Here is a 17867-nt window from a genome sequence, read left to right as displayed (position 1 = left end):
TCATAAAAATGCTGGTACCATCGCCCTCTTTAGGGATGTTCTGGGCAGGTGCAGGAAGACATGAAACAGCACAGGAAAGCTCAATTTCAAACTTAGACCCGCAGTTCCACCTCCAGTTCTTTCTCTTCTCTGTCACACCTTCCACAAGTAGGTCAGGCTGCCCAGGAGGTAGACATTCCTGCTGGATGGCTGGCTGTTGGGCAGGGAGGTTGCCTGGGGATCTTTTCCAACTCCCAGCATTCTGTGATTTTATTGATCTTAGGAAATTTGATTTAGGTTTGCTCAGAATTTAGTTAACATACCATTTGAGTTTCAGCCTTTCAGTATTACCAACACCTTTTCATGCTGACGAGAGAAACATAGAATATCTTAAAAGTGTAATTAGCTTTTGAATTTTTTTAAAACTTAAACTATGATCTAAACTCTATAATAATTAAGCAATCTAGGTCAGCATGCTCATGCCTTTGTGGGATTCTCAGTAGTAATGTTTAATCCTGAAAAGAACCTGGCTACCTACCCCGCCCTGCTATACTGCTGAAGGCCCCTTTTCCAGTCCCCTACTGGATCTCGAGCATCAAGATCTTCTATGGAGGTGATGTGGGCACCGACAGCATCCTTTCTGTTTCTTGTTCAGAATGTGTGTGTTTTGTCACCTAACATCTTCCTTTTTAGTGATGAATATCAGAGGACCCCCTCCATCCTCCTGAGTTCCTGCTTTGTATCTACTCTCAGTTATTATCAGTCAAAGATTTAAGCAATGTAGCAATCACTAAGAAATTATAGTCAGAATTTCCTAGAATCAACTTCCCTTCTTTAAACAGTGATCAGAATGCCCATGTAATGCGTACTTACTTTCATCTAAAAGTTAAAATAATGATTCTTAGACGAATCTATAAAAACATTTGTAAACATTTTGAGAATTTTTAGTAAACAATCCAGTTTGCACATGAGGTATACAGAGTTACGTAATTAGAGCAGTACAGATCTTGATATAATTTCATATGGATATTTAAGAATGAAGATTATGTGACTAGAGGGAGAAACTATAATGGATCACGTACTGAGTAGCAAAATGCTCCTTGTGTATAGTTGACGAGTAGATCACATTCCACATTTTAATGAAGAGTCTTACTGGTTTTCACAGGAGTCTATTATATAAAATATACAGGAAGCTTACAAACAGAATATCATCATTTTTATATTTTAGGGGTGGGTAGCAAAGGAATATAACATCACTATCCTGATCAGGATGTTCTTACAGTTCGGAAAGATTTATTTTGTCATGTACATACTCTTAAAAATAACCTGGACAATGCCATGCCCATGATCTTTATAGAGAGAAAAATTAACAATTTTTGCATCAACACAAAATAACTATTGGCAGAACATTGTAGATTGGTTCTAAAAGTATTGAGCATGGGGTAAATTAACAGTACTGAGGATATTTTAAACTAAAAATAATATTAAAAACTAAAAATAATTTTGCAGTTTTGAGTTCTTTTTGATAATTATATGGATGGAAGTGAATTTTGCTTCCTTTCAGGTACACGTCCTTAAATGAAGCCTTTTTCTGTGGCCTTATAAACAAATTATTACCTCTAATTTTTTTTTTTTTGACAAAAAATTTGAAAATACCCAGCACAGTCTTCTTTCCTGCCTGATTCTGAGCTTTGTGATATGCATTCAGTACTAGTTCTTGATAATTTGTTAACAAGGCGTTTTTAACACTTTGGACAGATGCACATACTGTTTTCAATCTTCACGGTTAATTATTCGATTTTGTATTTGATGCCAGAACACCCTGACTCCTAATCACTGCTCATTGTTGCAAGTCCATTATATTCTAACTGTTTGAGTGCTCCCATTGACCTTGAACTGACATTATAAGCTGTGTCTAATCTTTTCAGTCTATATTTCAAATGCTTCTTTTCTTTTTTCCTTTTTTTCCTGATCCCTGTTTAGCATCACAATGGGGCTGCCTCTTAGCCCTGCAGCTGACTCCGCCCGCTCCGCAAGGCATGCCCTCTCGCTCATCGCCACTGCCAGACCACCCGCCTTCATCACAACTATAGCCAAAGAGGTGAGCAGAGCCTCTCTGTGTGCTCCATCTTCTCATTTAAAGGAATTATTACGTACTGTGAGCTGAGGGTCCATATCCACAAATACTTCCAATTTGTTCTACAACAGTGCAAGTTAATTAAGTGCTAAAATGAATACATACGTACCTGTATGCATGTACCCTGAATTCCACAGCAACGCATTCCTTACTTGTGCTTTTTGTATTCATTTCTGTTCTCAAAGTTAACTCTCTTGCAAATATTTGAAATCAATTTTTCAATCTGAAATATAACAGGCTTATTCAAATTAAAATATGCTAAAGATATTCACATTTTATAAGTGTAAATATCTTCCCGTAATCAACACTGAACTTATTTAACACTGGCTCTTCAACTGTAAACAAAAATGTAAGTCATAAACTTACTAATTGTTTTTCCTATTACATGTCACAGATAAAGACTTGAATGCCAATTGATTCCCACATTCTTAGTGTTCTAACTAATTGCCCACATCTAACTGAAAAACTAGTAAAGAACAATGAACCAATTATAGAATCTTTCCTGTAGGTCTTAGTAGTGGGAGAGAAAGAAAAGGATGATAAGCCCCTACATTTTTTCTTAAAGGTTTGTTCCATTTCAGCATAAATAATGTGCACACTTGGTGTCCATGGGGTATGAACTCTGAGTTGTTTTTCCTGTAGCTATGATGAATTTTTAAAATACTAAATAAATACCCCTGAGTCTACCCTGATAACCTGAAACCTGCTGGGCCTGTGTCTACCCCAGAGCCATTCTTAATAGGCATGGAGCAAGTATTTGTTACGTGAAGGTAGCTTTAGAAGGGAGGAAGGAAGGTCTTGTTAATAGCAGATTGTATGGGTTTATATGAGGTGGTGGGACTTTGAATTCATTTCTAAAATAAATTTGTAGAGTAAAGGGGGTGTGTTCTGCTGTTAGTGCATAGTGTTACAGAAAGGTTGCACTGTGTTTAAAATATGCATGTGTATGTTATAGATCTATGATTTGTAGATATTACATATTTATATGAAGTATATATTTATAAATGAGCAGATTTATTAGCCTGGAATTTCTTACCAGTTTTTTTTTTATCAGTTGAGTATGCATAGACAGTAATATTGAATATATTGAATAAGTCTGGTCTCATATACAGGTCCTAAAAGTACCTGGCATAAAACTGCCTCTTTAAAGAGTAAGCAAGTATCTGTGTTGATTATGTTTTTGAACTTAATTTTCACCTTCTACATAAGTATTTTTTTTTTTTTTATTCATGAGAGACACAGAGAAAAAGAGGCAGAGACATAGGTAGAGAGAGAAGCAGGCTCCGTGCAGAGAGCCCAATGTGGGACTCGATCCTGGGACTCCAGGATCATGCCCTGAGCCAAAAGGCAGACACTCAACCGCTGAGCCACCCAGGCATCCCAATATGAGTATTTTTAAATAAACTGTTAGAATAGCCATGCTTTTGATTTATTCTACTCCAACATTTGGCTAGAAAGGTATTTTAAAAATATTTTAGGGACGCCTGGGTGGCTTAGCAGTTGAGAGTCTGCCTTTGGCTCAGGGCATGATCCTGGAGACCCGGGATCGAGTCTCACATCAGGCTCCCAGTGAGAAACCTGCCTCTCTTTCTGTCTATGTGTCTGCCTCTCTCTTTCTGTGTCTCTCACGAATAAATAAATAAAATCTTTAAAAAATATTTTTAATGTTGATGTTTTACTAATTGCCAGTTGATTTCCACATTCTTAGTGTTCTAATATTTCAATGTGATAGTTCACATTTATTATCTTGTAAAAATAAATTTTCCACTTAGAGTTTTAGATTAAGATCCTAAAGTACTTTTATTTCTCACTGTTTCTGTCCTCTTCTCCCCTCCCCTCCCCTGTCATGCCCACTCCTCCATGGCTAGCCCAGCACCTACCAGTGTTCTTTCTCCTCTGAATGATTAAGACTTACAATTTGTACAGGGAAGAAAAATCACAATGAACTTATATTTACAATGCTTATTATTTTTGGAGGCATGTTCATTTGAATTTCTCAACTTCATTTATATTTATATAAAGACTTCTGGGACACAGAAGTCTTATGTAAGCATCAGTTACTGTTATTACTTGAGAGCAAGTCTCATGTCTCTTACTTGCTGGTGTCTTCTAACTGCTGTCTTGACTTCAGCATCAGATACGCCAAATCCACAAACCTTCAGTCTGTCTTTTGAAAAATGTCATGGTAGTATTATATTAAAGTCTCCTATTATACCCAAGAACTTACAGGATTTTATTAGAGAATACTTAGTCTTTATTTTACTAAAAACTATATTTTACTTTTTTTTTTTTTTTTTTTTTGCAATCAAGTGTTTCCTGACCCACCCCAAGAGATTTGTTTTTGTTGATTCTCTTTTTCTTCCCCAGTTGTATTAACAAGTGAAAAATAAACCACTGGCTAGAAATGCAAAACTGAATCAAGTATCAGCCATATCTATAGCATGGTTATGTCTTCACAGGTACACAGACATACGGCTCTTGCAGCAAATACCCAGTCACAACAGAACATGCACACGACAACTCTTGCACGAGCTAAAGGGGAAATTCTGAGAGTCATTGAGATTCTTATTGAAAAAATGCCCACAGATGTTGTGGATCTTCTTGTGGAGGTAAGATATCCTGCTTTAAATGTGACAGAACAGCCTATATTTAATGTCCATGTAGTAATATAAATCAGCATTTTTATTTCCAAGGAAATAAAAAGAGAGCATTAAAAGAATTATCTAAAGAAAGAGAGGGAGATAATTAAATGAATTAACTTTTGTACCATTTCTAAGGACCTTACTTAACTTTCATTAAAAGTCAAAATGATAACTGTGTACTTATCATTCATAGGGAAGTAGTCTGTATTGGAGTACTTTTTAAAGGGTATGTTCTTGCATTATAACTAAACAAAGACTTGTAGTGTGCGTGAATAAAAGGTACCTATATTGTACATAAATATGCACTGGCTTTGAAGTCAACAAGTTTTGTTTCTGTATGTTACTGCTCTTTTTTTTTATAATTTTCACAGATAAGAGAGGGAATATCTTATAGTATAGAGTAACTATATTGTAACTTCAATAAATATGCTATAGTTGTAAATATTGTGATCAAACCATCTAGAATTTTCATGCAGCTGAGGCCTTAAATAATTTGTATTTTGGAAAATTAAGTATTTGAAATTAATTTTGGATTTACATCTTTTCTGTAAAGGTTATGGACATCATTATGTACTGCCTTGAAGGATCTTTAGTTAAAAAGAAAGGTCTTCAAGAATGTTTCCCAGCCATCTGCAGGTAAAGAAGCCTTCAATAGCATGCAAAATAAATAATTTTTACTAACAATTTTGAAAAAATTTTTAGCAGGATGAGTTAGTAGTTTTGTTAGTTAGAAAACCAGTTATAAAAATTAATATCTGCTTACTTTCTGAAAACAATTTAGGCAGATCATAGTAAAAAACACAGGTATAATAGAACTAGTATTTGAAACTGGGTACTGATGAGATTTTTTTCAAAACTTAAAAAAATGAGTAAGAGATAGCATCTGTTTAGTATGTGTGTGTTCATATATTCATCACTGAAATTAGCATTTACATTATAAAAGGAAGAGTTTAGGAAGCTTCTGACTTAGAAAGTATACTATTCAGTCAAAGGAACCTTTCCTACCACATTTTCACATTTTAAGTTTTATTTTTAATTTAAAAGCATTTTTCATATTGTCTTACTAAGTGTAGGTGTTTTCCCTATGAGAAGGCTGGCCAAGAGCAGTTAGAATTGACATAATGTTGCATATGTTAAGCATAACCAATAATTTTAAACATGTATAGCATGTAATTGTTATGAAATGAAGGTTTTTTTTAAAAAAAATGTCAAATGTAGTAGTGTTTATTTTCCCTTTAAAGTAGTTTATGGTTCTTAAAATGTGTATAGCTTGGGGAACATTTTGTTAGGAAATGTTTTACCTCCAAGTGGTCAGTGGAAATAGTGCTTAAATCTATTGAAAATCATTGTTTTTATAGAAAACAGAACAACCAGTTAGTCATAGCTACATAACAGTTTTCTTTTTAAGACAAATTCAATGACCTCCTTACTTATGTTTTCTCAGTTCTACGCACATACAGTAGTAAAAAGCTTTATTTTAGACTGTAAGCTTCCCGAGAGCAGTGATGGTATATGACGCATTGTTGTCTTCTGTATCTCCTGGCATTTCAGCAGGTGTTTGCTGAATTACTTGTACTCCATGAGTCTTCCAGTATCTTTTTCCATATTTACAGTAGGCTTCATATTGTAACCTCTTCGTTTTTGCTGCTGCTGAGTCATGCCACCCTGAATACCCAAAAGGAAAATATTATGCTGAAATATACATGTGTACAGATATATTTTCTTGTGGTACAGATTAGGTGTGTTAGAATCCAGTCATTTTTTTTTTTAACATCATGCCACATTAAGTCTGGTTTGTGTTCTTTTTTGTTAAAACTTGTACATATAAAATCTTTTTATGCAGTTAACTGATGAGAGTACATGTAGCTGCTGTATTCCTAGTCAGTCCTTCTCTAAGGAAATGCCTATGTGAAAATGGACATTGGGTTGTGACTTTATAGAGGCAATGATTATCACAGAGCTGAGTGTTAGCAAAGGATTCTTTACAGCACCAGTCTTGGCAATATAAACTAAGCTTCCTGGAAGTTAATGTGAGGAAATGGTTGAGTGTTTCAAGGGCCTGTCTTTGCCCTTGCTGGAAGCCTGCCTGCCACCCAGTGGCACCCTCAGTTCCTTAAGTTACCCTAGTCTGCTGGTGTACACTTTTGTTTGCTGTTGTTTCTTTGCCAGAGGGTAAGGATTTTGCTCGGATGCTAAGAGGCATGCTCACTACCAGATTTTTCTGATTTGATCGAAAGTGATTGTATTTTGTTTATTAATTTAATAACATCTATTGTACACCTACTGTGTGCATAAAGTACTAGCTAGGCCTTAGGGAACAATGATGGAGATAAGATGATTTCCTTGAGGAGCACACAGGGTCTGATAGGTAGGTGATTATTAAGATAAATAATTCCAGGGTGCTATGTTCTATGCTGGAGGAGAATAACATACCAGAGACAAGGTTGGGCAATAAATGGCGGTGTTTAACTCTGGGTGGAGGAGGCTTAGAAAGCTTCATAAAGGAGAAGTAATAATAATAATAATAGTGATAATAGTAATAATAGATTCTTAGAAAGTTTCACAGAAGAGAAGGCAGACTAATAATAATTACCTTTTATTAAAAGAGGAACGTGTTTTAATAAAAGTGGCCGCTAATCAGAGTGAAGGATCTGTCCCCCACAAGGTTTTGGGTTGGTGGTGGTGGATTCTAGAAGAGCCTCACAGAAGAGTTGATGGAGCGAGATTTGCAGGATGAACCAGTGTGTAACATCTGAAATAACAGAAAGACCCAGATCAGCAAATGTCTAGAGACACAAAAGTATACGGTGAGCTTGGCAAATTCCTGTGGTAGTGGCTAGAATGTAGGCTGAGGATGGGAATCTGATACAGTGTCAGAGGGATAGGGCTTTGAATTCCATACAAAGGATTTTAGCCATTATTCCGTAAACAATGGAGAATCAGCAGCATTTAAGCAAAAAGCATGTAATTCTTTGGCCAGGACATAGTTGGTAAGACCTAATCTTATGAAACTTCAGATTTATAACAGTTGTTCACTATGAGATTAGGTTAGATGTTATACAACTGTGAGAATATAAGCCACAGAGGCCCATTTATGTAAGAATTAGTCCATAAACATTGAAGGGCGATTAGCACTATAAGGTTGTTGCTTATGCTAAATGTTAGTTGGAACAGGCAATAAGTTATGGAGAATGTCAGAGAACATTAAACGTAGATGGGGCCTCAGAAGTTTTACTGGTCGATGCCATGCTACCTATTAGCTGATTTGTACTAGGCTGATAAATGAACAACAACAAAGATACCAACATATCAACAGAAGCTAAAATTATTTTATTGAATATCTGCCATGTCTGTGCCATTGTCCTGGGTGCCTTATTGCACTTGTGAGCTCTCTACTTATAAATGCCTTTCACTAGATATCAAACTCTAGTCAAAGTCAGTGACGTGCGTATCTGTGGTCTGGTCATGTGGCATTTGTTTTTACAATCTTTATATAATATTGTAGTCTTTTGTTGTTAATTTTTCTTCTTTTTTTTCTTTACCCTATTTTTTTATTTCTTTTATTTTTATTTATTCCCTTATTCTATTTTAAAGATGCTATGGGTTTTAACTTAGGCGAAGCTGTGTAATGTTGCTGTATACCAATACTCAATTGTTATGGTTGGTAGATCAGATCATAAAAATACATTTAAAAAAACTTCATTAAGTATTTGTTTTATTTTTTTTTAAGTATTGATTTTAAAGGAAATATTTGTCAAAGCACCCAGCAGAATGCTTATGATTTAGATGTTCAGAGAATGTTAGTTTCCTGTGGGTCTATCTTAATAATAATGTGGAAAACGGAAATGTATATAAGAAATTAGTTAATTAAAATTTGGAAGTATTTTATATACATACAGACTACAAAATGGCATTATTTTCATAGATGTGAAAAAGTTGGTTTACTTCTCAAAATGTTAAATAATTTTTAGTCAATGTTATAAAGGTGATCTTCACATCTAAAGTTGTATTAATTCTATTAGGAGCTAATATGGTATCCAGAAGTCATCAAGTATTTAAAAATCAAAAGTACTCTTGAGTTGGGTTATACATAGAATTCACAGTTTTCTGTGAGTACCAAGACAAGTAGCATCCTTGAATGCTGAATAATCCTGAGATTGGTTTTCTTGGTGTTTTGTTTTGCTTAGTTTTTTAACCTTGACCACTGGGCTTAATGATTCTGATATGCATCTACATTTTGAATTTTCAGTTCAGGATTTTAAAGCTTTAATTAATATTCATTAGTTTCTCTAAGTAGTTTCTCTAAGATTTTCTTTATTGTTGGTAATTTGGCAGCTATTTCTCAGATTGCATATTACAATAAAATTTCCATTTTACTGTTGTAATGAAAGTCATGGGTTTTAACTTAGTCTGACCTCTGTGTGTTGTTATATACCAAGAGTCCATTTTAGTCAGGTTTGCTTATTTATTCATTTATTCAGGTTTATTTCATGATTATATGACTCCATAAATAATTTAATGAGTGGTGGATTCATCTACTATGTTGTTAACTGAATTTTTGTCCTCTGACATCTTTATTCAAAACATATTTAAAGTTTAAGCTATAAATTGTAAATTCATTGAAAGAAATGAAGAGTGATACAAAAAGTTTGATTTATCTAATTTGGTTTATATAATAGCTTTTCTTTCAACTGTTAAAACTTCTTTTAATATCTTCTGCTTGAAAGTAGAGATGCATTAGAACACATGCCAATAAAATTTGATAGACATTCTTTCTTATCACTGACCAAAGCTCACTTACTGATAGTAAAACATGAGGTTACAGCAAAGCATAAATGCTTAATTTGCCAGAAGTAGGCCGTTCAAATCGAAATGTAGCAGCTAGCGTGCAAAGAGGCACAGACCATCAGTACCTAGGTCACAGTGTTCATAGGGTAGAACAGTAGTTCAGAAGAACATTCCTGTTCATAGCCTGAGATCAACGTGTAATTGAGGGTCCTCATATAAAAGACATAATAAAATGTGTACATAGTTTGTAGATGCTAGAATTTTAGAGATTTTGTGGGTCTCAAGGGCATGTTGGAAGGATGCTCACACAACTGAATATTAAAACACAGACAGTTGAGAGAACTAAGGACACAGATGAGAAGGTGAAGTTTAAAAACTGGTATTGAGGGTTATCTCCCAGGTAGGCCCTATGGGGAATAATGATCTCTAAGTGCAGTTCCTAGACCATCTTTAAGAGAATTACCTGATTTGTAGGCTCCCCTGCAGAGATTCTACCTCAGACGATTACAAAGCCTGAGAAGCTGCATTTAGCAGCCTTCCCTGGTGATTTTTAAGTACACTGAAGTATGAAAATGAATACTCTAATAATCCAAAACTGAGAAACACCAAACCTGAGTCATTGTTCTTGGTGACCGTCTCCTGTTTTATAAAACCTTGGATCCTTGAATGCATGTTTCTATATGGACTAAACTCAGAGGAAGGCCAAGGAAACACCTGAAGACATTGCTTCACTGCCTCCGTTCCAGTGATGCACCATTAGTTTTAACTTCAAACTGGTCATCGATTGGCTTTTATCTAAAACTCATTTGGGAGAAACAGAACACTAAGGAGCTCATTTGAAGAACATGTGGTCTGTCCTAAAGCTCACATCATGGTCCTGGGATCCTGGGATCCAGCCCCAATCGGGCTCCCCACTCAGTAGGGAGTCTGTCTCTCCCTCTCCTTCTGCCCTTTCCTGGTTCTTGTGCCTTCTCTCACTCCCTCTCGAATGAATGAATGAATGAATGAATGAATGAGTCTTTAAAAATAAATAAATAAGTCCAAAGCCTTTAAAAATATATAAGTAAAAATAAAAAAACACATAGTCCATCAAAAAATAAAATCAACAACCCAAAACACATGGTCCATTTATTCCTCTACATGTTTGAGTTTCTATCCCGAGAGTGAATTACACCATCAGGGGAGCTGCCTTGCTCGGACCACAGTGCCTGGTCTCCTTTGCAATTCTGTCCCTGAAGCTCCTTGTCAGGATTGCGCCTGCAATTTGCATTAAGGCATCTTCTGAGAGAGTGTCGTGGGAATATTGCCAGTGCATTTATTGTAGGGCTCATGTTGCTGATGCCATGCAGCACTTAGCTTAGTGTCCCTTCTGTGAAGACTCAAGACATTTCTCTTGAACACAGATAACAAGAATTTTTTTATTTTGTCTTAAGAAACTAGTATGTGTTTTGGTTTTTGTTTGTTTTTTCTTCCACATAACCAGGAGGTTAATCTAAAAATTTTGCTGTGGCCCTTAGGCAGCTCAAAGCCAAATCTCTGCCTGACTCTCAGAAAGTCATGTCTTAGACCCCCATTGTCCTTCCCCCACCATCACACCTCAGACCACTCTTTCTTTTCCATCTTTTTACTGTATTGTGTTCTAGAAGTTTCTCTAAGTCCTTTATGTAATATGTGAATATATATGTATGTGTGTATGTGAAATGGATACATATTTTAAAACTTATTTCAAAAGCTATGGAAACAAAAATAATTGTACACAGAATACCAACTATAATTATCTTCTAAAAATTGTTTTTAAAAGTCCTTGTTTTAAGTATCCTAGATCTTCCCGGAGTAGTTTATGTATCTATAGATATTTTTCTTTAATATATTTACTGAAAGATACAAAAATCACATCATTTTAACTGCTGTATAAACTTTATAGTCATAGATTTAAATATTTCCTAATATTTTACATTTTAGGTCCAGGGATATTATTAATAATATAGAAGCATCTATTAATAATAAAAGAAAATTCCTTAAATTTCAGTGCCCTCAAGAGACTATAGAACATATATCCTTCAAAAAACTGATTGACAAAATAGTTCTGCCAGATTTTTCATCACTATAACAAATAAGGCTATATTGTTATGTTAGAGGAAGTAAGCACAGATACATTAGCAGTAGGATTCTTGAAACATTGAATTACAGAGGTACAATCAGATAACTTGTTGAAGAAATGAATTCCTCCACAGAGGAATGATCTTCAAAGAGGCCTCATCTGGCACTCTATAGATAATTGTTGGAGGCAAAGTACAGAGGACTCCACATTTAATTGCCAGTTTATAAATAATACAGTGTCCTTAGTTAAACGTACCCTAGACATTAAGAGAGTAGAACTAACTTTTTTCAAGGAGTGGAAGATAAACTTCAATGGAGTTTTCTCAGAATTCCTTATTAATACGTAGTTACCAAGTGCCGTGTTGCTGAACTTAGATATCCTTGTGAAAGACCCCGCCCCGCGCCCCCCCCCCACTCCCACAACAGACCAGTCAACACTGAACATGCCATACCTGACTTGGTTTGAATAATTTTCCTCTTTTGGTCACCGTGTAAACACTGACTCACTTTACATGACTATATTTGTTACAGCAGCATAAAAAAATCAAAGTGTAGAAATACACAAATGTTACTGAACTAAAGGAAAAGCAGTATAGAACACGTATATGTGTCATATACTTGTTCTAAAATGAATATAGGTTTCTTATGAGTTTGTAAAAATATTCTTTTGCTAGTCTCAGAATAAAAAATTTAAGCTCTTGTAAGCTACCGCCTATCAAAACTCAGAAAGGAAGATTAAATACCTCTGGAAGTAGAATGAAATTATAATGTAATTTTTAAATTTGAGGCTATTTTATTATGTTCTTGTGGACTAGGAGTGACATAATGCACAGCAAATGAAGGATTGAAGTAATGAAGTTGTAGGTTGATAGGAAATATGATTATATTTAGAGATATAAAGGTTTCAGGATTTTTTTATAGCAACAGTTAGATACATATGCCTCTAAATGCAATTTTTAGTTACTTATGACTCCTCAGTTATGCAGATTATCAGTAGCTTGAAGGGCCTTTTATATCCACTTCCTGTATGGTGCCCTTTAGCAAGTAGGAGAGGGCTTCTCTGGCCAAAAACCATATGCCCCAGAATTCCCAGATAGGTCCTTACTTCATGCATTTTTATTTTTTTATTTTTATTTATTTTTTATTTATTTATGATAGTCACAGAGAGAGAGAGAGAGAGGCAGAGACACAGGCAGAGGGAGAAGCAGGCTCCATGCACCGGGAGCCCGACGTGGGACTTGATCCCGGGTCCCCAGGATCGCGCCCTGGGCCAAAGGCAGGCGCCAAACTGCTGCGCCACCCAGGGATCCCGCATTTTTATTCTTTTAAGTTGAGGCAATTGATTTGATATCTCACTAAGAGTGATTTAATTTTTATGCCTTCTAAAGACTTGTCAACTAAACACACAGATTCAAAAGAAATCCTTTGGTGGGCTCTGTCCCAATTTTTAGTTAAGAAGGTATGAACATTTGGTATAGACACTCAAGAACTGAGGTTTAATAATAATACCAGCTATGCCACTTCATATGTTCAGGCCTTATTTCGTCATAATAAATGGCACCAATTATTTCACTTAAGCAGTGTAAGCATCATGTATTCCTATCCTTCATTTACCAAATGGACAAACTTAAGAACATTTTTATGTTGACAGATGCCCAGCTCTGCTGAACAGATCTCACACTTGTTCTGTGTGCTGCCCGGGAAGAGTCCACAGGCGTGGACGTGTGAGGCAACACACACAGCTGTGTCATCCCATCAGTGCACAGGATGGCTCCTGTTATGTTCCAGGCCCCAGGCTCTTGCTGCTGCATTCTTCCTTCCATCCTCTCTCCCCTCCTATTGCACTCTGCTCTCCAGATGACCTGCTATCCCATTATCCTCTCTTCTCTCTGGCACCTCATCCTCAGCCTGAAAATGGGCTCTGTTGTGTCTCACTGGACAAACCTCCCTTACCTCTACATCTCCTCTATTTCCTGGTCTCTCATCTCTTCTCCTACAGGAGAAGGAGTCAGCATTCTGTCCATTTTGTCACCTCTTGTGTCCTCTCAACCTACTTTGATTTGATCTTTTCTCCCACTATTTTGCTCATCTCTCTCTCTCTCCTTCTCTCTCTTTCCCTCCCTCCCCCTCTGGTTACAATTTTTTTGATTGTCCAGTGTTTTTCAGTCTTTAGTCTCAAACTTTTTGGTCTCAGAACTCCTTAAAAATTAAAGACCCAAAAGAGTTATTTGAAATACTAGCTGCAGGGGGTCCCTGGGTGGCTCAGCAATTTAGCGCCCGTCTTCAGCCCAAAGCATGATCCTGGAGTCCCAGGATCGAGTCCCATGTCGGGCTCCCTGCATGGAGCCTGCTTCTCCCTCTGCCTGTGTCTCTGCCTCTCTCTCTCTCTCTGAGTCTCTCATGAATAAATAAATAAAATCTTTTAAAAAAATGAAATACTAAATACAGTTCATGTTGATATAAATACATATTTTTTTAAGATTTTATTTATTTACTCAGACAAAGAGAGGCAGAGACACAGGCAGAGAGAGGAGAAGCAGGCTCCACACAAGGACCCTGATGCGGGACTCAATCCTGGGAATCTGAGATCACACCCTGAGCCAAAGGCAGACACCCAACCGCTGAGCCACCCAGGTGTCCCGATACAAAAACATATTTTTATGAAAAATAACTACTTTGCCAAAACAAAAAAAATACTGAGAAAGTAGCATTCTTTAACATTTTTTGCAGATTTTTTTTTAATGTCTGACTTAATAGGAGACAGGTGGATTTTCATATCTGTGCCTGTCTTTAATCTGTTGCCGTATGTTGTTTTTTTTTTTTTTTAAGATTTTATTTGAGAAAAAGAGAGAAAATGAGCAGTGGGGAGAGGCAGAGGGAGAGAAAGAGAAGCAGACTCCCTGCTGTGCAGGAAGCCTGATGTGAGGCTCAACCCTAGGACCAGGAGATCATGACCTGAGCCAAAGGCAGACACTTAACCGACTGAGCCACCCAGGCAGCCCTGGAATGTTGTTTTAATTGGGTATATGGTGAAAAATCTGGCCTCACTTAGAGTGGCAAATAGGAGGAGTGTTTCAATAGCCTTTTAAAATCCTGTTGCATCTTCTTTAATAGTGCACCAAAACATTAACATGTGGCCCTTTTTAAAGGTTAGCCACAATGTAGAGTCTGTAATCATAACGAACTGATTTTCATACTATCCTATTTAATCCCTTGGTATAGTTTGCACTTTGAGTAAGTCTTTCTCCCATGTGTAACTTTGTAACATTATGCATTTAGCTTTGGAAAATATTGGTCACTGAGTTATGTGGGTTGTCCATATATTGTTACATTGTAACATATAATATAAAAAATCACTTTTTGCTAATATTACTGATGATATCAAAAAGTCAGTGAGTATTGGGAGGCCAGAATTCTGATTTGTACCTGAAAGCTTGAATTTTATTATTGTCAACAAGTTCTGTCAGTTATGTTCTTAGGAATAAAATAGTTGATTTTTAAGAAAATGTCTGCCAGATACCCAAGTCCAGATAACCACAGTTTGTCTCTGGGTTATACTTTCAAGTACAAATGGTATGATATGAAAAAACAAAAATCAAAAAACCCAGCTGGTTTAGCTTGCACCTGGATCCCACAACTGTTTTTCCCTGAGACAACCATCAGATTTCAGTGTACAGTAGAAATGCTTTATGTGCACTTCCCATTTTGTCACACTGATTGTTAAAATGACATGTACTCAAGGGTCAAAATGTAAGTAAAGTTAATAATTTTTATTGCCGCATCAGGGAGATTCTTAAGTGAAAATGCCTTGTAGTTTATTTAGTTCTGTTTACTCCCAGTTGCATGGCCTTGAGGACATGACAACTGCTGGTAGAATGCAGTGCCCCGGCTGTGCTCCAGGCCGACACCCTGGCAGCTTTACCTGTCGTTGCTTTTACACCATCAGTGCAAGGTCACCACATAGAACAGATCAAGCAATGTCTGTCTCAGTATCTCACAAAAGTAGTTTTGATCTCACAAACTTCCGAACAGGAGCCTGAGGCCCCCAGGGTGTCTGCAGATCACCCTTTGAGAACCACTCATTTAGCAGAGCTTTTGGTTGCAATGAAATGTGAAACATTTTTCTTCTTAATTAAAGCTCTTCTGCTTTCTGCACCCTTTAAATCCCAAAGATTGATAGATAGGTTATATCATAACCATTCCTGGGATCCAGTGCCCAGGGAGGAGGTAGGCTAGACTTCAGGAATACCAGGGATTAGTTTTTCTGAGGCTCAGTACAAATCCTGAAATCGATTCTACTTACTTTAAAGGACCCTTTGCTTTTCTAGGGATTCCTGGCTCTCCCCACAGTCCAGTGCTGCTGCTCCAGGAAGGGGGCTTACTTAACCCTGGACTTTGCATGTTATACAATGCACTGCAATATATCATACCTGGCAGCAAAACTGCCCGTCGTTTAGGACTCACATTACAGATGGTATTATATGAAATGGGTTAGACCTGCATTCTTCAAATCCCAATCTCAACATTCACTGTGCTGAAGACCCCGGTCTTTTTTCTGTTCCTTGAATAGAACCACACATATTTTTCCTTAGGACTTTTGTTCCCCCTCTTCCTTCTGCCAGGAACACTCCTTTTAGATCTTGACATGGCCCATCTGGTCTCCTCATTCAGGTCCACTCCCTCCACTTCCCTGTCTCACACAGCCCCCTCACCACCACTACCCCATTTCCATTTTATCTTCATAGCGTGTATGTCATCTGAAGTCACTTTGTCCATATTTGCACATCCTTATGAGGTGCTTAAGAACAGGGACCCTGTCTGGTTGCTTTCCTATTAGGTTTCCAGCAACCGAAGCTGTTGAAAAAATGCACTCAGAGACCCTCTGCCTGCAGCAAGGCTTCAGAGGATCTGACAGGGCAGGCACATTCAGGCCTGCCCTTCACCCTCTCTCACGTCTGCTGCCAGAGCCTCCCCTTCTCTCTTTCTCAGCTGCCTCTTCCTTTTTTTTTTTTTTAATTTTATTTATGTATTTAAGAGAGATGGCGGGGGTGGGGGGGGCGGTTGCAGAGACACAGGCAGAGGGAGAAGCAGGCTCCATGCAGGGAGCCAGATGTGGGACTTGATCCCGGTACTCCAGGATCACACCCTGGACTGAAGGAAGATGCTAAACTGCTCAGGCGTCCCATCAGCTACCTCTTCCTAATCTAAATCTCATCTCATCCTATTGATTCCAGAGTTATCATGTAGCCTCTTATTGACAGCCTGAGCACTATTAAGTGTTCAGCTTGCTTTTATTTCATTGAAACCAGATTCTCAAAAGGTATAGAATGTATATGAAATCTTTAAGATATGTATTTTATATACCCCCCCCACACACATACACATATGTACCATAATAGAGAGAGAGAATGAGAGACTGAGTCTCCTGTTTTTGAAATAGGAGACTCTAAGTCAACAATTCTCAACCCTCTTGGTCTCAGGACCCCTTTATACTTAAAAGTTATTGAAGGCCACAAAGAATTTTTTTTAATTAATTAATTAATTTGAGAGAGAGCATGAGCGAGACGGGGCAGAGGGAGAGAGAATCTAAAACAGACTCTGTTTTGAGCATGACTCTGTTTTGGCTTGATCCCATGACCCTGAGATCATGACCTGAGCCAAATCAGAGTTGGACACTTAACGGACTGTGCCATCCAAGTACCCCAAGGACCCCAAAGAATATTTATATGGATTATAACTGTCAATATTTGCCATACTAGAGATTATTTTTTACTTTCTCCCTCCCCATATTAGAAATTAGAATTAAGAAATTTAAAAATAGCCTATTAAGTGTTCACATAAATAGTATTTTAATGAAAAATTATATTTTCCAAAACAGAGCAAATTAGAAGAATGCCTTTGTTTTGTTTTATGTTTTTTTCCAATCTACCATGTCTGCAGTAGAAGTCCCCCAGAATCTCCTATCTGTTTCTGCTTGTGATAGCTCACATCATGTAGAATCTGGATGTCAGCTACACACTCATGAGAAAATGAGAGTGAAAAGAGAACATAGCATTTTAGTGTTCCTATGAAAGCGGATCTGATGCAGAGCATGCTTTATGAACTCCTGCTTTAAGCATGACTGTGGGACTACCTGCAGTGGCAGATGAATTCTAGATTGAGGAGGCTTCTGTCTCCTCCTCTGTGAAATGAGGGGCTTCCAGTGCTTGATAACCTGTGGC

At 37.1% G+C, this 17867-nt stretch overlaps 1 protein-coding gene across 5 annotated transcripts in view; it reads left to right on the top strand.

Moving 5' to 3' along the window:
- The window catches only part of LOC129514524 (WD repeat-containing protein 7), a 353352-nt gene that overhangs the window by 256892 nt on the left and 78593 nt on the right, over positions 1–17867 (top strand). For all 5 annotated transcript variants that reach the window (XM_055333148.1, XM_055333146.1, XM_055333147.1 and 2 more), the window contains 3 exons: positions 1963–2080; positions 4576–4725; positions 5312–5394. In XM_055333148.1, coding sequence (XP_055189123.1) covers positions 1963–2080; positions 4576–4725; positions 5312–5394 — 351 coding nt within the window. The remainder of the gene's footprint in view (positions 1–1962; positions 2081–4575; positions 4726–5311; positions 5395–17867) is intronic.

The sequence above is a fragment of the Nyctereutes procyonoides genome, unplaced genomic scaffold (assembly GCF_905146905.1).
Source record: "Nyctereutes procyonoides isolate TBG_1078 unplaced genomic scaffold, NYPRO_anot_genome, whole genome shotgun sequence".
NCBI classification, from domain to species: Eukaryota; Metazoa; Chordata; class Mammalia; order Carnivora; family Canidae; genus Nyctereutes; species Nyctereutes procyonoides.
This window is presented reverse-complemented; position numbering and strand designations above follow the sequence as displayed.